The sequence below is a fragment of the Hypanus sabinus genome, chromosome 1 (genome assembly GCF_030144855.1).
Source record: "Hypanus sabinus isolate sHypSab1 chromosome 1, sHypSab1.hap1, whole genome shotgun sequence".
In the NCBI taxonomy this organism is placed as follows: Eukaryota; Metazoa; Chordata; class Chondrichthyes; order Myliobatiformes; family Dasyatidae; genus Hypanus; species Hypanus sabinus.
Window position 1 is genome coordinate 100,734,347 of NC_082706.1, and position 22,086 is coordinate 100,756,432.

At 37.9% G+C, this 22,086-nt stretch overlaps 1 protein-coding gene across 2 annotated transcripts in view; it reads right to left on the reverse strand.

The window, feature by feature from the left end:
- Nucleotides 1-22,086, reverse strand: part of LOC132395800 (zinc finger protein 407-like) — a 469,731-nt gene that overhangs the window by 366,393 nt on the left and 81,252 nt on the right. For both annotated transcript variants that reach the window (XM_059972857.1, XM_059972868.1), the window contains exon 3: nucleotides 19,174-19,288. In XM_059972857.1, coding sequence (XP_059828840.1) covers nucleotides 19,174-19,288 — 115 coding nt within the window. The remainder of the gene's footprint in view (nucleotides 1-19,173; nucleotides 19,289-22,086) is intronic.

The window sequence follows — 22,086 nt, forward strand, 5'->3', positions numbered from 1 at the left end:
TCCTGAGGTTCATTGTTTTTGTTTCTTTGATCTTTGCACAAAGGGGAAGCCATTCTACCGTTGTGCTAACTGCACAATGCAAATTAAAACACCAATCAGAGGATTATATAGGACCCTACAAATTATACTAAATACATTCGCAAAAATGATCTGTATGTTCCATTCAGTATACACTGTCAACAAAAATGAGAATTTATCCATAGTACCTACGATGGCATTAAGTTCAAGTGTTCAAGGTGTTAAAAGCAGGTGCAATTCTCCCTGCTATGAAATTACGAAGCAATTTCATCATGAAATAATCTATTTTTACAGAAAGCCAATTAAATTGTGCCATGAGAGATTAAGGACACTGCATTAACTTACAGTGGTCTGATTCAACAGCAGAATAATAATACTATTAAAAATATATACTGAATGTTTAAAATCTTGGGGGTCAACTTTTATTCAGAACAGCTTTCAAATACGGTGTAGTATTTGTTACAGAGAACTTACCCCCACTATCAATTAAATCATAGACTGTCATTCTGATTGCTTTATTTGTTAAGGGACAGCACATTTCCATCTAAGGATCAGCTAGGCTTTATATCACCATAAGACAATTCATAATCCTGAGCAGAATGAATGCACAAATTACATTCTTCAACCTTTTACTCCCACTAAATCTTTCCTTTTTCCACTTTGCTGAGCTTGAATATTTTATTCCTCCATCAAATATGCATCCCATTAATTAAGTTAAATTACTTCTGACTGCCAAATATTCGCTGTCGATGACTGTCAACAGAAAATACATGGCTGTGAACTTCTAATGACACAGCCTCGGTTAAACATGAGTTACAACCTTCAAGCATGCATCTACAGGCAAATTATCAGTCTCCTGTTTAAAACGAGACTAAATTAAATGCTGGTTTCTTTCCTTTTGCTTTTAACAACTATACAATAGATGACACGCTTACTTGACAAAGCAAGTGCTGCAATTTTAATTATATGCCTTATTCTCATCTTTTAATTGCTGTTGTTAATCAGTCATTAACTTCATCTCCTGAAAAACTGCTAGTACAAGATTCACAAATCTTCTCAAAACACTTTTTTCATAACCAACGTGTAATTTCCACTATTTTAATATTGTCATTTTCAAAACATGGTATTTTAGATCCATCCTTTAAAGATGGCAGTGAGAAAATGATTAATCACAACTCCAAAGGATTGTCTTTCTCAATCTATAGAGTAAACTGTAAAATAAAATTTAAAAAGTAGATAGACAATGAATTACTTTTCAATTGCAAGCCAACTAAATTTCCGATTATAAGTTATGAGTGAATATTAAGTCTTCACACAAAGCATTTAATAGTATGATGCTGCTTCATTTGTCAAGCTACAGTAATTGTACTGACAACACACCAAAGGTAAAAATGGCCTATAATCCAGACTTTCACATCTTCACATAGACTTTTCTTAATTACCACACAATACCCAATTTTTTTTCCAAAAAACATTTATGCAAAATATAGGTTACCGGGTAATCTCTACATTGAGAGAATTATTCTGATCAAATGCCGATTTTGGTTATATTTTATAAAATAATAATTCCTGATGAGACAATATTACTGGTCCAATGAAATACTATTAATTAGCATTTATAAACTCTGTTCTCTTATCACCAGAACACATTTATCGAGGAATCTGGATCAGCTACCTTTTCTGTGCATCAATCCAAGTTGTATGTCGGGATAACATAATCTGAAAGATACCTGCTCAGCAACTAATCATTCACTGAAACATCAGGGGTTAACAGGTGACCAATTCTCTTGTTCAAATTCAAACACAAAAACAACTTCAATTTTGTCAATGACTTCCTGTCAACATCAATCCATTGAGATTATATCTTCTTATAAAAAAGGGGTTTGATTTTAAAACATCGAATAATTCTAATGTAGTCACAGAACTGCTCATTAAAATAACTGCAAGCTTTCTACATAAATATAGTTTTATTTAAGAGAACATACAATTAATGGGTTAAATCTGTATCGCTAAGGTTTCAATAAAGCTGTATTTAGTAAAGTTGCAGAGTTACTAAAGTTTCTTCAGTTTTGATTGATTCCAAAATTACTGAGTTCTTCCAAATTACATGTTTTCTAGCCATGAGAAATCCATTCATTTTGATGTGTTAATATACCCTTGATGCTTTTGCAAGACTCATGTTGCTGCCAAAACATCACTTGCAAAAGTTGCACTGACATTGGTAGAGATGGGAGGGGGAAGTGTTGGTGGTGGTGGGGGGGAACCATAATTTAAGTTATGTTTGTAGGGAATAAAGTGCAATTACATTTCTCATAAATGTGAATGCCGATGGTTTATACAGTTGAGGCTTCTCGTCAAATACATTTAGAATGTATGATAACTCAGCTTACTCTATAAAAGAAGCTTCGCAAATACAATCCTTTTCAGGCATCTCCAGACATTCATCAACCTGGAGGAAACCCTGAGCATTTTCTGTTTCAGTGTGAATGCATTTCTTCAATCTGTAGGGATCTAAAATATCTTTGCATCTTGCTATTTAATAAAAACTCCAACATCTTTATCTTTGCTTTTTTTCCCGCACTGGACAATTATTTTGAATAGTCCCAAAATTTAAAAAAAAAATAAAAACAGAGAGGACATGCAGCATTAAATGTGCTCTATCATAACCTAAATTGGGTTAAATTATATGGAACAATTGGAAATGGTTTGCCACTTTGGAGTTCTATGATAATCAGATTATGATATAAATTGATGTGATAATAAGCATGTTTCACATTATAACACAAATGTAACAGTCTGGGAAAATTTAAATTTGATTATACCTTATCAGAATCCAGTCAACTGATTGAGGACACCTGGCAACCAATTTTCATATTGAGGGACAGCAAGAACATGCTGGAATCATCCCACACGTTTACTAATAGCTTCAACGCTGCAGTCAACATGACAAAAAGCCTGTATTTCCTTTCTGTGCGGTTTTATTTCCCCCACTTCCCTTTCCCATTCTGCTACAATTTATACCTTGCTCTCCCACTTAAAACTTCCAACAGAAGTGTACCTGCTGATAATTATGCTTTTCCAACAGAATAATTTTACCTAGCTTTTAACTAAACAACATACTGCCCCATTGTAAAAGTCCAGACTCTTTTTTTAAAAATACAATCTTTATTACATTAACTCATTTCCATCCATTCAAATGTTAAGATAAACTCCAGGATTGATTATGTGTTTTTATAGCAGGATATGACAACATTATTCCTACCAGTGTGTGGATGACCCTTGCAAAGAAATCTGATCAGGGTACAGCTGCAATTGACTTAATTAATTTTCGATACAAATATCCCCCATGATGTATTTTCCCAGCAAAATTATCCTGCTGTTATTGGAAGGAGTAGTTACAGTTTCTGTCATAAATATCACTTCCTTCTTCCTTGAAGTAAATTCCTTTTTCTGAAAAAAATGACCAAGTGGTTACAACTATTTGCTGTCAGAAATATGACCCTCTTTGATTCAGCTATTGACATCTTCCTTTCTTTTTTAAATTAAAAACATATTCAGGTTTATTTTAATGGACAGTAAGGTTAAAAAGTATATAGTACAGTCAAAATATACACAACAGAAAAGATCCCCCGACATCTCTTGGTGAAACAATGAAACAACACGCACTGCAATCGGGATATGAGGAAATTCAAACAATTTCTTTAAAAGTTAGCACTATAGAATAAAGAGTACCTGCATAGTAGGATTAATCAGAGGTTATTAGCAGCCATCTCTTCAGTGTATATGAATGCGCAAAAATACTTCACTCCAGTTCATCATTGAGGATAAATTGGGTCTGAAGGTTAAATGGCTGGCCATCTGTCACGAGTTCCCCCCACACCTCGCAATGTCCTTCTTGATCATTCTGAGTGGCAGCCTCAAATGCATCCGTTTCAAATTGTATACTGTTTCCAGAGACCTGACCTAGCAGGTATGCAACATCTTCATAGTCCCTCCACCAAAGAATTGCTACAAGACACCTAGTCAAAACCAGATGATTCAGTCCAGTCCTGTTAGAAGTGTACAGCATTATGCTTCTACCTTGCAGTAAATCGGAATCCATAACGCATAACTACCTGAAGATTAACCATCATTCAGAAGAGCAAAGGCCATAAGGAACTAGATGGAGCACATATCCAAGGAAAAAGAGAACTGGGAATTTAAGAGGCCTTCCTTCTTGATCATAGGCAAGAATCAGATCTTCAGGTCCAGACATACTAGGTACTGATGTAGCCCATACTACATTCCTACACTATGACATTCATCTAAGCAACCCTCCATTTCATCAGGGAAATCCAAAATGGACCATGTCCTGAGAGAGTGAAAACATATGTATGCAACGTTGCAGTCAACTAGATGACCACCTTTGTGTATAATGTCATCAAGGTGTGTGCATGGGCACACAACTCTAACTATCCCCAGTGATGTGTTGCCACCTAATGTGTCCATTTATTTAGGCCGTGCCCATAACACTACCTGTACCTTGTAGAAAAAAAATTGACCATAAATCAATCAGAGTGGCCATGAGACCCTGCAAGGAAAGGAACAGAAGGATCTTGTGGGATGGTTCCCAAATGAACTGTCAAACTCATTTGGCACAAGTCTTAATTGCCGAAACTTTCAAGCAAGGCACCATGCTGTTGTGAAATAGGCATACATATAGTGACAAGTTTGACCTAATGCTCTCCTTGGGGTGGCCCCGTTGTGGATGAGACAATCATCAACAACCTTGTGGATTGTACTTTTGCAAGGCTGACCTGGAAATGGATGCAGTTGTCTTTGTTGAAGATCATTCGCAGCATAACTCAAGAGTATGAATCATGTACCAGGAAGTACAGTGAGACAACCACTGTTGAAAGACCATCTGAATGAACGGCATGTTGGGCTGCCTGAGATCAGCTATTCTTCCTAAGTAAGAAGCTTTCCACATCCAAATGCTGTGGGCTGGTATATTCCAAGATGCAAGAGAGCATGCTGAAAGATGCACTGAAGCTTGTACAGTAATTATAAAGACTCTGTGGGATAAGCCCAGAAAAGAGGAGTAACGCTGTTTCATTTGGCTGTATTCATGGGTATTATGTATAGTTGAATGATGACTGAACTTGAACTCTGGGCAAACCTACCACTGAATACTGAAGGGCTGGGTCCCTGTAATAACCTCTCAAGCTATGGAATGTTTGGGAATGGAAAACTGATGCAATGTAAATATTGTAGGTGACTAAACCAACACAAAAGACTGAAAATGCTAGAATCTGGGAGTAATAGACAATCTTGAGGAACTCAGTAGGTGGAGCAGCAGCTGTGGGAGGTAAGAATTATTGGTATTTTATGTTGAAACCTTCCATCAGAACCCAACATATTGATAATTCCTTTCCTCCCACAGATGCTGCCCAAGCTGCTGAGTTTCTCCAGCAGATTGGTAATTCAGTGCTAACTAAGATCACCCATGCCTCTGAATCAGATCAGAGGTACAAGCACAAGAGCAAAGTACAGAATACCGAAACTTCCAATAAAACGTTAAAAGTCATGTCCCACTATTAAATAGAAGCCAACTACTTTTAAAGACATTTTCTAGGAGAAACTGAACAGGTTTGGTTGAAGTATTTAAAATCAGGAAAGAATTAATACAAAGTTTTCATTGTAAAACGTGGAATTGTAAGTACAAATTAAATTGAATAAAATTCACCCTGAAGGTGGAGACATAATAGACTGTAGATGCTGGAATAACAAATTGCTGGAAGAACTCAGTGGGTCAGTCAATTTTTGTGGAAGAAAGGAAATGTTAAACCCTGGTTAGGGCACACTTATCTTCATCCACCAAGTTCTTTCAGCAGACTGTTGATTGTTACCTAAAAATTGATAGGAACGTGGACGAATAGAGGTACTTGGGGAGAAGCTATATGAAAAAAATGGAATAAAGAATTAAACTAGTTGTTGATAGAGTAATGGTTTACATGGAGCAAGAAAATCAACAGAGACCACGTGCTGAAAAATCAATGTAATTTCACAAACAAGGAGCAAAATGCCCAGGAACAGCTGGCTTGCCTTCACACCTCCAACAGGTGTATAGCCAGTGAGAGCAAGCAATGGGGTGAAAAGAAAAAGAGATTATGAAAAACAACTGTATTTTTATTTTTTCATCAGTGCTCTACCAATAATTATGTCCTCTCTTCACACCTGTTCAGGAATCATCATGAGCTACTCACACCGATCTACGCAGTGCCACTGGCAGAGAAGAGGAAACTGCCCACAGAGCAGAATGTGAAATCTGAGTGGGAAGATGCTAAGCCACATTTACAGATCCCAACAGGCAGCTCAAAAACAACACTGACCTATTCATGTCAGCTTTCACCCCAGGCCAGCAACTGATGTACACTGTGCTAATCTAAAATGAGAGACAGCACTTTAAAACAAAACCTTTCACAAATTTGGTAAAAAATTGTTCACTCCGGATATATTAACAATGAAAATGATATACCTCAGAATTCACCACTTTACATAATGCAGGGCAGCAATTAAACAACAAATGTAACAGCAATTAAAATTGGATGTTATTTGTGCACAGAATGAGAGGTGAAGACTTATCTGTAAATATTCTCTGTTTCAAAGCAGCATTCATTCCAAGATAGTCATAACCTTCTGGGGAAGAAAATACTGGAGAACTGTGCAGGCTCAAACACTGAATATGTTCAAAGCTGAGACAGACCGATTTTTGATCTATACAAGGACAATGGTTCCGAGGGAACTGGCAGCACAATGGAGCTCAAATCTGAATAACTTGAGAAATCCTGAACCTATCTGACAGGTTCTTAAGTACTAAACAGTAATCAAGCATTTTAAAAGTGGCCATAGAATAGATATTTTTCCCCCCATGTGGGAGAGACCAAAACTAAAGACAGTCACCAACAAATCTATTAAGGAACTCATGTAAAACCTTTCCAGATGAGTATGTGACACTACTACCAGATGGAGTAGTTAAGGTGAAGAAGGAAAATACAATCAAGGAGAGGCAAGGTAAGGTTATGACCAGAAAAGAATAAAAGAATATATCATAGAGGGTTTTGTGTTGTATAAACAATGAAGTAGACAGGACAAAAAGCTAGTTTACGGCCCATAAATTCTATATAATTTTGCTGAGTGAGAATCTTGGTGCCCCAATAAGTTTGGCCCAGTTAATATGACCTGCTCTCACAACACCTTTGTGGCTTGAACAGTCTAACTCTATTTCACAGGCAAACTCAGTTGGGTGCAGCATCACTGGTCTGTGAAACTCCAATTAGTAGCTCATATTAAGTTCTTGATCTATCACCAAAACCTATTTCTTTCTCTTCCAGAACTGGGTATCATTAGCTCCATTTCCAAAATTCTTAAACACACATTCTTCACCTATGATATACTTGGCCAACATCCTTCACTCTGGCCATCCCATTTCCAGTAAGTCTCTCTGGATCAATACTAAAATCATTGACCTACTCCTCCAATCTATTCTCAGTTATATTTTATCACAAATATTCTCAGAGACTTGGACTGCTTCTCTCACTCCAACTTCCCTCTTTTTATTTCAAACTCCAAGTGATATGCTGAGATCAACAGCGAGACCTGTCAACTTTTCTCCGAATGCCTCCCTATGACCATTCTTTCAATGCCACCCCCACCCCCATGCATGAACCTTATTTTCCCAATTCCACTACCCTTCCAGTGCAAACAGTTGCTGCAGCAGCTGAGCTTGCCTATGTATTTCCCCACTGAGATCACTAATTAACCTACAAAAATATGTAATGTTCCACAGTAATCAGACACTGGTTATGTCTCAAAGGCTAGGTCTATAGGGAAGGAAAATTAACTTTGGTCACCTGTGTTATGTCAACATGCAAATTCTAATTATTGGTTGCACAAATTATCACACATTCTGTTGCGTTGTCTCCAAAGGAACTGAATGTTGAGGCAACCAAAAACTACCTTCTTCTTGCAAATTTCATGCTGTAATGTAAGACCCAGCTTGCATTGTGAACTGCATCTCCCAATAACTTTCTGACTTGAAAGAATGAATGGTGACACATTCTGAGTAGTGGACTTAGTTCTCCACCATGAACGCTACCCAAATTTAAAGCACATGCAAAATTCAAAGAATGACCTGAAAAATATGCCATCTGCCCCAAAAGGACCACTGAGCACATTAAAATGTTTAGAAATTATATTAAAAACACTGAACAAGAAGGAAATTTCCAATTGGAGCAAATCAGTCCATTCTTGCACCAGAGTAATTAGAATTCCTCTGTCTTCCAGCCACACAACTTCAGCAGTATGACAATGGTCAGTAATATTGTATGATTTCTGGATTGGTAATTGGTTTACTATTGTTACGTGTACTATGGGACAGTGAAAATCTTTACTTTGCATGCCCTTCATACAGATTATGACATCACATTGGTACATCACGGTAGTTCAAAGCAAAAACAACAACAGGATGCAGAATAAATTATCATATTTGCAGAGAAATTGCAGTGGATGCAGACAATCAGATCATGAGTCCATCTTATTGTGCAAAAGATCCATTCAATAGTCTTACAACAGAAGATAAGAAAAGGATCTATCCTTAGCCTGGTGGTATATACTTTCAGGATGGGTGGGGTCTTCGATTATGTAGGCTACTTTTCTGAGACAGCAAGAAGTGTAGATTGAATCCTTGGAAAGGAGACTGGTTTTTAATGATGTACTGAAGGTATGTCAACAGCTCTCTGCAGCTCTTTTGACTTTAGAGCACCAATCAGAAAACAAATCAGAATATCTCAGATTTCACTTAGCACTGCTGAGATATACAAAAGGAGATCACAGGCATATCTTCTGCTACCAGTTATGCAAGTTTGCTATCTATAAATTGGGAACACTTCATGCATCGTCATAATAGCTGTATTTCAAGAACACCTATCAGACTGACTACAAATAATTAAAATGCATTTGTTGCAAGGGGTATTAGGTGTGAATGTAGGGAAATTTTTATACTGAAAGTATAATAATAAGACCCTATCAGAATATTGCATACAATTATTAACTCCATATTTAATTAATGAATTAATTGTCCTGATCCAAGTGTATAAATACCATGCCCAAGTTAGTTCACCAATGTCTCTACTTCCTCACAAGGATAAAGAAATCTGGCACATCCTCATCAACCATTACTCATTCTTAATCGATGCACCACAGAAAGCACTCTATCCAGATGCATAATGTTTTAGTATGCCAACTGCTCTGCACATGATCTCAAGAAACTACAGGGTGCTGTGGACTCAGCTCAGCACATCAAGGAAACCACCTCCCCTCTATACTCCCCTCTATACTTCATGCTGCATCAGTAAAGCAGCCAGCACAATCAAAGACCCCACCCATACTGAATATACTCTTTTCTCCCCTCTTCCATTGGGCAGAAGATTAAAAAACCTGAAACCAGGTTCATGGACATCACCTACCCCACTGTTATAAGACTATTAAATAGCTCTCTGGTTCAACAGACTCTTGGCTTTACAATTTACCTCATTATGAGTTTGCACTTTATTGTTTATCTGCATTGCACTGTCTCTGTAACTGCCACACTTTATTCTATATTGATTTTTTTTTACCTTGTTCTACCTGTGAAATGATTTGCTCTATATAAAGCATGCATTACAAGCTTTTTCACTGTGTCATGGTACATGTGACAATAATAAACCAATTCCATTTCTAATTACTTGCACTGAAGGTAGTGCAGTAAAGAAAAGAATCACTGGGTTGATTCTAGAGATAAAAGGTTCCACGCATGAAAAAAAGTTTAAGCACCACAGTCCAAAGTTCATACTTTTTTTGGAATGTGGCAACACAAGTAGATGGGGAGTAACATAGGCATATGGCATGCTTGTCTTCATAGCCTAGGACACAGAAAATAGTTGGGAAGTCATGTTTTAACTTTTATGTGTGGTGGACAGCATTCTGATTGGTTGCATCACAGTCTGATATGGAAACACTAATGCCCTTGAACGGAAAAGTCTACAAAAAGTTATCGATACAGCCCAGTCCATCATGGGTAAAGCCCTCACCACCATCGAGAACATCAACAAGGAGTGCTGCTGCAGGAAAGCAACTTCCATCACCCACCATCCAGGCCAAAATCTCTTATCATTGCTATCATGAAGGAGGTACAGGAGCCTCAGGTCGCACACCATTAGGTTACAGAACAGTTATTACCACTCAACCATCGGGCTTGTGAACCAGAGGTGATAACTCCATTCACCCTAACAACCTATGCACTCAATTTCAAGGACTCTATAATCTCATGTTCTTGACTACTTATTGCTTATTTATTATTATGTTATTTTTCTCTTTTCTATTTGCACAGTTCGTGTCTTTGCACATTGGCTGTTTGTCAGTGTTTGTTGTGTACACTTTTTCATTGATTCTATTGCTTTCTTTGTATTTACTAGGAATGATCACAAGAAAATTAATCTCAGGGTTGAATAGGTGACATACTGTATATGTACTTTGATAATAAATTTACTTTGAACTTTGGAACACAAATCCCCATTTGACTACTATATGTAGATCTAGTCCCCACGCAACAGGAAGAATGTATTTGTGGCAGCAAGAGTGCAGAGGAAATTCACCAGGTCATTGCCTGGATTGGAGGACTCGGGTATAAGGAGAGAATTGATATGATGATAGTTTTTCTTGGCGTGGAGGAGCTGAGGGGTGACCAAATAGAAACATATAAAATTATTAAGAGGTAGAGATAGAGTAGACAGAATTATCTAAACAAGAGGACACAGATTTAAGGTGAGAGGAGGGAGTATTAAATGGGATTGGAGGGGACTGATTTTTTATTTTGCATAGAGCGTGGTTGATATCCAGAATATACTTGTGCATATGACAATAAACTCAATTTTGTGACTAATCTCACAATCTTCAGGCTCTTGTCCCTCCTCTCTAATGGTAGAGACATGAAGAGGGGCCTCAATGATGGATGCTACAGCCTTAAGGTGCCAGCTATTGAAGATATCCTTGATAGTGGTGTGTGTTGTGCTCATGATGGAACCGGCTGAGATTTTGGTTACATACAGAATCTCTCCAAACCCCAAATGAAATAGAACCACTGGAATGCTTCCTTCATGATTATGTCAATAAGTTAGGCCCATGATAGATTCTCCAAGTTGTTAAGCCCAGAAACTTGAAGCTGCTCGCCCTTTCTACTGGCAACCTATCAATCTCTTCCATAATTATCAGAGAATGATTGCAGCACGGAAGGAGGCACTGAGCCCACTATATCTGCTCCAGAACAACTCAATATCATTAACACCTCCATGCATTCTAGGAAGTCCAGTGATTTAGAACACTGGAGGAAAGTAATTCCTCCTTATTTCAATCTTGAATGGCCGGTGCTGTACTAGGGAAAACATCAATCCCTTAAAAATCCAACATTTTAATAAGATAACCTATCATTCTTCAAAACTGCATTGATACAAGACCAGCCTACTTGTTGAATCTCAAGAATTGGGCAGTACAGAACCTGGCTTTTGCCCCAACACATCCATGCAAACCATTCTACCCGTTTACACTATCCCCATTTGCCTGTATTAGGTCCTATCCTTCAACATCTTGCCTATTCAAAGGATTGTCTAATAGTTACCTAAACCCCTAGCACTTACATCTACTTCAATCACCTCCTAAGGCAGCATGTTCCAGATATACTGCTATCTGCTATATGCAAAATAAAAAAATCCCCACAATCTCCTTTAAAACTGCTTCCTCACACCTCACCTGCATCCTCTTGTTTTTGATAGCCCATCCTGGGGAAAGTAATTCTGTCTACCCCTCAGCACTTCCACTCCAACAAAAACAAACACATCATATCAATTCTCTCCCCACATCCAAAATCCAGGCAATGACCTGGTGAATCTCCTCTGCACTCCTTCTGGCACACTATATTCTTCTGATTGTGTGGGGTCCAGAACTACACGTAGTAGTCAAATGGGGATTTGTGTTCCAAAGTACAAAGTAAATTTATTATCAAAGTATATATGTCACCATGTACGTGTATGCACAGGAGCAATGAAAAACTTACTTGCAGCAGCATAAGCACAGAGCATAGTATAAGCAGTATTCAGAAGAAAAACACAACACATAAATAATACACAAATAGAGTTCAGATACTTGCTTTTAATGTGATTTTCCTTGTAGTTTTTGTTTTATTTATGTTTGCATACTTCTGTATAATCACCAGCTTATTTATTATTTTATTTGGAAATCGTAACAAGTACTTCCAGCCCAATAAGCCCGGACCACCCAATTACACTCATGTGACAAGTTAGCCTACTAACCCGTGGGTGGAAACTGGAGCACCCGGAGGACGACCCTTACAAATAGCAGCAGGAATTGAGCAGCAGTTGTTGGCATCGTAATAGCATTACACTTACCTCTATGCTATCTATAAATTTTTCGTAGTTTGATGGGTATTTGATTCTCTGCTTCCGTAGCTTATTTGCAAAGCTGAAGTGTGATTCAGACAGTATCTGCTCTACAGTTCAGTCTGGCTTGCAGTGTAAACAGAGTGTTATTTCTTGCTACTTGCCATGCTTTCTGGTACAGGCTGACCCTGTCTGATCTGTACTACGATGAACATCTAATAAAACAGCTGTAACCAGAAGATTTGCACCTACTCGTGACTTCCAAATAACATTCTCAACAACACCTCCAGAACTAACAAGATCCACACTTAAACTCAGAAGCAGCTTCTTTCCCCACCATCGGATATATGAATGACCATAAACACTGCCTCATTTTTCCTTCTTTTTGGCACTGTGTTTTTATTTTTTGTAATTTATAGTCATTTGTGTCTTTGCAAAACAACAAATTTCACATCAATGATGATGCATCTGATTCTGATTCAAAACTACATGCAAGACAAGAAGGAGTCATTGTGACCAGGACACAATCGGCTACAATCCTAATATATGGTGAAGTGAGTTTAAGGGGCTGGCTGGCCTACTCCCTCCTTGTATTTTCTTTCTCTCTCCACGGAATCTGCCTTACACATTCTGAATATATCCAACCTCCTCTGTTTTAAGCACGAGAAAGTCTGCAGATGCTGGAAATCCAGAGCAACACACATGAAATGCTGGAGGAACAGCAGCATCTATGGAAATTAATACCTCAGAACGGAATGAGAATCAGAATTTTAATGTTTGGCTACACTTAACCTGGAATCTGGTCCTCTATCACGTCCAGTACTCCCAATGTGACGTCCTCTAACTAGGGGACCGCTTTGTTGAGCACCTCCACAGTATGCACCACAAGCGGGACTTCTCAGTGACCAAACATTTTAATTCCTATTCCTGTTCTGATCTGTTGGTCCGAGGCCTCCTCGTGTCAAGATGACACCACTCTCAGTGTAGGGACAACAGCTTGCATTCCATCTGTGTACCCTCCCAACATATCAATTTCAACAGGAATATCAATTTCTCCTTCCTGTAAACAAATGCTGCCTCCTCCTTTATTACCCAATCTGACCTTTTACTTCTTCTCTCCTGCTTATTACTTCCCCCCAAGTCTCCTCCTCTTTCCCATTCTCTTACAGTCCACTCTCCTCTCCCATCAGACTCCTCCTTCTCTAGCCCTCAATCTTTCCCACCCACCTAGCTTCACCTATCACCTTCCAGTTCAACTCTATCCCCTCCCACCACTTCTTTATTCTGGCATCTTCCCCCTTCCTGCACAGTCCTGAAGTAGGGTCTAGGCCTGAAACACAACCGTTTATTCCTTTCCATAGATACTGCCTGACCTGCTGAGTTCCTCCAGCATTTTGTGTGTTTTCCTGTTTTAAGATCAGATTCCCAATATCTGCTTGGTTTTGCTTCTGCACCAAGATATTCTGCATTTCAATATATTTTTTCACACCTTCATACTTCCTATTTCCTTAATTTCAATAATTTTGCAATCAACTTTCTAATGCTCATTTCTGATTTTCCGAGGGAGTATGCAACTCTCAGTAAACTGGGAAAAGAAACAATTAACCTCAACCTTAACAAAAGGAGAAATAGAAAGGCAATTTTTTTAAACTAGTGGCTGATTTTGTCCCTTCTAAAATAACAATCTAATTTCAGCTGAACCCAGGATTCATTTAAAAACTTAGTAACCGAAATTGATAGATTACTTTTAGGATTAAAGAATCATAGTAGGCAGATGAAATTAACTCATAGCTTGCCTACAACTTTACTAAATAGCACAGCAAGCATGTTCAGCTAAGGGCCATCTTTGCCTTTATTTTTCTATATTGTAAAGAGCAATCACAGCCAGGGAGAATCGGAACAACTAGTTATATGCCGACGAGTATCAAGGCATCCAATCTGAAGTGTTATTATCACCAACCGGCTGAGCTGCAATATCATGCACGTCAGACCTCACAACTGTATCATGTCTCGGCCTCCCAAGTTGCTCTGTACACAAGATGTTTTTTTTTGAGCTCCCACTTATTTCAGCTCTACGCCGTCTTGCTGGAAAACAATGCACGGTAATCTGGTACAAAAACTTTGATGGAAATGAATTATGCCCTTTGGGACTGCCCACTTCATGAAAACCTCTGTGCTGGAACAGTTCAGGAGAAGTAAGTGACTTAAACCATTGAAGATTTAAATAATGCGACGCATTTCATGCCCAGCCTGGTGCCAGATTCCAATGAAGTTGTTAATGCATGTAATGATTAAGTGTAACTCAAATACTAACTGTGTTGTTGAAAACATGACAGGCAATAATTTGGTCTATTATATTCTAGCATTTAATTGCCTAGTTCAGACATTCTTTGACACATTATGAAGCAATGATTTACAATTATTCAAGCTGCAAAGGTCAGAAAGTGACATTATAATCATCTTCAAAGAGATCCCCTCACATCCTCAAAACAAGGTAATGCAACTAACAACAATTTTACTGGAGTTGTAACTGTTTACAGCTGTATTTTAACCACAGTGTAACACTTATAAGAAAGAGAGAGAAAAATACATATTAACATGCTTGATTCATCTCAGGTATATTACCTGTATTATAAAAAAGTACATTCATAGCAATGCACAATACTATGAACAATTAAAACAATTCATAGTCGTTGAATATACCACAAATTTACAAATTCCACTTCAACAACATTTATTTTAGCAATTTCTTATAGGAACATAGCCACTATAACAAAGTATTTGTGCTGGATTGCTGCTTTTGAATGCAGAGCTAATGTTGCTGAAAGATCACTTCACCCTTTAAAATATAATCCTAAAAAAAATATGGTAATGAAGGAATGCAGCATGAGCTGCTTATGTTGAGGAACTAATGGGTCCATTGAGTATTCTCTAAATTATTTAGTCATTGGTGATAATGAATTGACATTGTCATAGTATTAATGTAAAATGTTGCATCATTTTAACCATCGAGCTGATGCCATTACTTAATTTACATATTCACTTAATTAATGCTAAACCTCAACAAATGCTGAAGGGTCACTTCTTTGAGCATTATAATATCTCCTACTCTTTTTGCCTCTCTTGGAGACTGACCAGGTAATCGATGTTTTCCATCAGTTTGACCTAAACATCACAAGTATTAACCTTTACAGGTCAGAACTTGTAGACTGGAATCTGCTGTCAGGATTTATCAATGTGTATTTCACATTTCCCCCAGCAATATTTAACAATGCTACTAGCTGAGGCCACCAGCCTAAAATAATATTCAGCTTTTCTATTCTAATTCTATTGTCTATCTATATGTTAAACAATAATTGTCACAATTTTTTTTAAAAACTTCAAAACAAAGTTAAATAACCACTTGAGACTTTGATATCACTATATTGGTGACAAAATTTGTCTATTAGAAAGAACAATAAAACTTTCTTTACTTATTTATTTTTAACTTATCTTTTCTTTCTATATCTATTGCATTGTACTGCTGCAGCTAACAAATTTCATGACACATGCCCATAACAATTAACCTGATTCCAATTTGAAAAACATTTACATAAAGAGCTATGAATAAGAATAGCCAGCTCAATCTTAAAAAAAACAGAACCTGAGAACACTGCCTTCCCCCCCCCCCCCCCCCGCCCCCAGCAATCTATCCTTTCCAGTTGCTATGAAGGTACTATTGTCAGCACCTGATTTGAACAGGTTAATTACCCTTTCAGAGCGGCCTTTCTTTAAAAAAATAGAGAAAAAGGCAACTTATTACAAAGATATGAATTCACCTTCCAACAGGTGCTCCTAAATCAAAACATTTTGATAAACAGCATTTTTTCCTTTAACCCAGTGTACAGAAATTAGCATACTTCTAATTACTCCAGTTCCTAGCTAGTGTTTTTCAACATCTACCAAACACAATACAGGTTTCATTCCACAAGCTGTTCAATAAGCTGCTAAGAATCTTCATACTGGTCATGGTTTCCACATCAGGCATCACAAAAGTCCTGGCTAGTTTTTATCCATTCATGGACATCACTAAAATTGACTATCAGGTCATTTATGACATTGCTATCTGTAGATTCTACTGCGTACAAGCTGTTTCCTGGTTTTCATCCACTGAAACAGAGTTTGCATATAATAACTACTACACTGGAATTTAGTATTCACATCCTGTAGTTGTGGTGGAGATGGGTTCTGCTGTAGCCTTCAAGAGTGAATTAGTTCAACATATGATGAGGACCAAATTGAAAGGCCACAGAGAAGAACCAAGGGTTGTAACTTCTGAATCGCTCTAAAGTGCCATGGTGGGCAAAATGGCCTCCTTCTATGCAGTAACCATTCTGTGATTCAGCTGCTGTATAAAACACTGTGAAATGCTAGGATTGTGAAAGTTGCTGCAGAATTGAAAGCCTTTCTTTCCAAGACAAAATGGTTAGAAATGATTAGAATACCAATTTTCTTTTAAAATTTGTGAACAGGCGTCATTGCCCACTTCAAATCAGTTGAAGATGATCCAGTTTTAAACACACTCTGGACAATTTAATGGGGAGGAAGTGATGTGAGATGCAAGGAATGTTAATTAATTAAAATATTTTTTTTCAATTTAACATCTTGCTATTATTTTAAAATGAAAACCATGTCACTAATGCACAAGTTTGATAATTAAAATGATATTAGCAGCAAATCTTCACCAAGTACAAACGGTTTGGTTGTTACATCACTGAACAATTATGTAAAGTCTTAAGCCATCCAAATCAATTCACTACTTAATCAAGGCATAATTAATTGCACTGGTCACATTAACAACAATCACTAAAACCTAAATTCTCATCTCATCCACCACCCGAATTCCTGGATTGGTCCATGACACAAATATGATCCTTCCCCCCCAATTAGTTTTCGAAAATGCTTTCCTAATGAACCAGATAACCATGATTAAACAAGCATTCTTTTCTTTATGACTACATAACAAAACTGCTGACCTTTTATGTCAAAATTAAAATAAAGTTCAATTTTGGAATGTTGTAAAACAAAAGGTTAAAGCCTGGGAAGTTGTAAAAAGTGGTACATTGTATTCTTTTTGATGTATACTATATTATGCAAAGTCATAACTAATACTGAATTTTAACTAGTCCTCTTTATATATAATCCACTTATCTCTCGCAAGCTCAATGGGTATGGGCATTCAGTCCATTAAACTGAATACCATAAAGTTTCAGATACTTTTTATTAAGCATCACTATAAATATTTTACAAAACATTTCTAAAGCTGCAGCCTTGTTTTGTATTCAAAATGCAGCATTAAAAACAAGGACATCTCAGATTTCACACGTTAAGAAGATTTTCTCAATACACTTGTGTCCCAGCAGTTCAGCAAGATACCAGACAAGCAAATGGGATGAAAATATCGATTCTGTATTGATTACTAATTGGTACGAGTGTCTGAAGGTCCTGGATGGTAGCTATTAGCATGAAGCCAGGCAATCAAACTGCATGTACGTGCTTTTATTAAGTTTGCTTTTCATAAAGGGAACCCTAAACCTGTAATCCTCTGAATGGCTTACAGATGTGACATTAACACAAAAATGTGCTTGTTGAACCTACTCACCATTCATTATTCTATTTGCAGCAGGCAATAAACAGACTCCAAACATGGTTTATAAATAAATCATCTACTTTTATAAGATACTTTTATTTGAATTTATCTTGGGAATTTTAATATACTATTTCCATCCCTCCAATTCAGTCATTGTTTAGTTGGCTCAAAGTAGCTAGATCCACAGAATGTGAAAAGGTTGAAGCCTAATTATTCATCTCTTACTAAAACGAAAACTTCATCAAACATGTATTAATTTACTTAATGAGCTCTATTTATGAAATACTCATTTACTCATTTACACAAAGCTGACTATAAAATCCTTTTAAGTAATCAGTATTCAATGACTTCCACTGCCCACGTTGTCAAACAGCCTTTCTTAGATGGACCCTGTTCTCTTGTTCAGAAATTTGCCAATTTGTCACTGTGTACTACTCGTAAATCTCTAATCCTACTACTATTTTACTTGAACAATGTAAGGATTGCAGTCGTATATGCTTTATAACCCAGTTAATTCAATCACAGTCTGAAGGGAAACTAATACATTGAAAATGGACATATTCAATGTAAAAACGAAAAATCTCCAGCTGCTCTGTTTTTGCATACAAAAAATGTAATAAGAGTCCATGGCAGACCCACAGTAGCATGGTGGTTAGTGTGATGCTATTACAGCTTGGGACTGTCTAGAGTTCAATTATGGTATATATAAAGAGTCTGTATGCCCACCCCATCAAATGCATGGGTTTTCCATGGGTTCTCGTTTCCTCCCACAGTCCAAAGATGTACCAGGTAGGTTAACTGGTCATTGTAAATTGCCCTGTGATTAAGTTAATGTTAATCGGGTTTGTCAGGGGTAACTGGGGCAGCATGGCTCAAAGGACCTAGTTGCGATGTATCACTAAATAAAATAAACATTTGTTAAAACAAATAAATACAGTAAGCCAAATGCAGATAACCGCTGTGAAATGTTTTCTGTAATTTGGATTCCAGATTTCTGTTTACTCCTCTGGAAAGCAGTCCTTCTGTTGAACACACAAGCATTGCTGGACTACTTACCCACATATGTGACACTTGTATTCACGAACCCCAAGATGCCGTTTGACATGATTACGAGCATCTCCCAATTGTGCTGTTGCGAAGTTACAGAGTGTACATCGGAAAGGCTTTGATCCTATGGTTTAAGGAGAAAATAAAATGCACGGTTAGGTAAAATAACAACAATGTAAATGATGCAATCATAGATAACTAGTACACATCCCCTGAACACTGGAACACTTTATTTGGAGTAGATAAGTTGGATAAAATTTACGGGTCTTTTATCTTAATATACTTGCTGGCATGGAAGTGTAACAAAGAGCAAAGCTTTACAGCTCCAGCTGCAAGATTAGGGTTTGATACCTACCACTATCTGTTAAAAGTTTGTATGTTCTCGCAGTAGCCATGTGGGTTTCCTTCATGTGCTCCAGTTTCTTGCCACATCCCAAAAGATGGTCAGGCTAGGGTGAGTGAGTTGTGGCCATGCTACGTTGGTGTTGGAAGGGTGGTGACACTTGCAGTCTACCCAGCACAATCCTCACGCTTGCTTTGACATAAATGACATATTTCACTATACTTTTCAATGCACACATGACAAATAAAGCTAATCTTTTTTTCCTTTCCTAGTGGCCTTTCCATAACTGAAAATGCAGAAAATAGCACAGGACATTGAGAAGAAAACTGATACAGAAAAATAAAGCAATTCCACCTGTTCAAAACTGAAGGACAAGGTTGCTGAGAGTCACGAGATTATGTAGATGCTGGTAACCTAGAACAACACAAACTGCTGGAGAGGGAGATGCAGCACTTTGCCAGCAAGTTGGTCAGAGTCATTCATTGTATCCAATGTTCCTGCTGTGGCCTCCTCTGCATCAGTGAGACCCGACGTTGATGGTGCCTTCTCTCCATCCACTACAACTGCCAAGATCTCTCAGTGGCCACCCACTTCAAATCCACTTCCCATTCCCATACCAACATATCTGTCCATGGCCTCCTCCATTGCCATGCAGGTTGGAAGAGCAACAGCTCATATTCCGTCTGGGTAGTCTCCAACCTAATGGAATGAGCAATTCCCTCTGGATCCCCACGTCCTTCCCTTTATTCAGAGGTCTACTGTCTTTTCCTCTGATTTCTTCTTCTTCAGCCCTTTACTCCTTCCACTTATTACCTCCGAGCTTCTCCAATCCATTTCCTTTCATACCCCTTCCCCTACTTTACCCCTCACCTGAATTCAAGAATCACCTGCCAGACTGTGCTCCTCTCGCTCCCCCACCTTTTCATTCTGGCTTGGGCTCCAGTCCTGATGAAGGATCTTGGCCCAAAACATTGACTGATTATTACACACCCCAGATACTGCCTGACCTGCTGAGTTCCTCCAGCATTTTCAAGGCCACACACTACATTGGGCTACTTCTGGGCTGCAAATGCCTTTCATAACATCTGAAGGATGAAGAGAGGGGTGTGATCCAAGAATCTAAATTCACAAAGGATATTGTAAGAGGCACATGCTGAAGATTTTGTTTTAGTGATAATATTAAAATATAAAATTTCAAGCTGACTCTGGCAGAAAAGTAATTGCTATTATGATTCCTGACTTCAGTTGAGAATCCACACTAGTGCAATCAATATAGACTTAAATGGTCTTATTGAGAAAGTGTGTTGAAAGTGTGAGTTCTTCTTCCCTGGATCTAATGTTAAAACATATGTAGGATGCCCTATGTTTACTCAGGTTAACTTATTTTGAGAGATCTTACTGGGACAACAAAGAAAACATGAACCTTAATCCTACTTCTAACAATATAACCTGAATAAATGTAGGTCATCACATCAAAATTCACATTCCATGAATGAATTTTTGGAAACCAAGGGGTCTTTCTTAAATAAGCACATAACAGGAGGAGAGATCTCATTCTTTCACCATGTTATGATGAATATTCCTCTGCAGCCCATTACTTTAAAAGCATGCACATTTTGATCCTTTAAGACAAGATCTCAGCAAATGACAAATTTGAGAAACACATGCACATTTTTCTCCAGTTTAGTATTACCAGTCACTGGTCAACAGCCCTAAGAATGGCTTTATCACCTGGAAGTTGGTTATACTACAACAAACCCCTCATTATGTGCTATGAATTCTGGCATCTTACAGATGAAGGCAAACTAATGCACAAACAAGTGAGATGTGTTGGGATATTAACCAATCAGGTGGTTTACTTGGCATGGAATAAAAACTTACTTTAATATAACAAGATATCTCAGCACAATTATCAATCAAAATTTGGCCTTAAGTCACACTGGAATACATTGCAGTATATGACCATGGGTTTGGTCAAACTGCTTGAAATTGTAAGTCTTAAAATTGCAAAGGCCAGTAGGAAGAGAATGCTACAGCTTATAGAAATGCCAACCAAAGTAAAGAAGACTGATCAATAGTCAAGTGATTGAAATTGAGGTAGATTAAGAAATCTGAATTTGAAAAGTAAATACTTCAGAGAATTACAGAAAAGCAGACTGGGGATATTAGATAGGGGATCACCTAGAGACTTTGACAACAGTAGGCAGAACTCTAAAACTGAGGCAACAACACACACAAAATGTTGGTAAAACACAGCAGGCCAGGCAGCATCTATAGGGAGAAGCGCTGTCGACGTTTCAGGCAAAACCCTTCGTCAGGACTAACCAAAAGGAAAGATAGTAAGAGATTTGAATGTATGGGGGGGGGGGGGGAATGCGAAATGATAGGAGTAGACCGGAGGGAGGTGGGACGAAGCTAAAAGCTGGAAAGATGATTGGCGAAAGTGATACAGAGCTGGAGAAGGGAAAGGATCATGGGATGGGAGGCCTCAGGAGAAAGAATGGCGGGGGGGGGGGGGGGAGGAAAAGAAACACCAGAGGGAGATGGAGAACAGGCAAACAACTAAATATGTCAGGGAT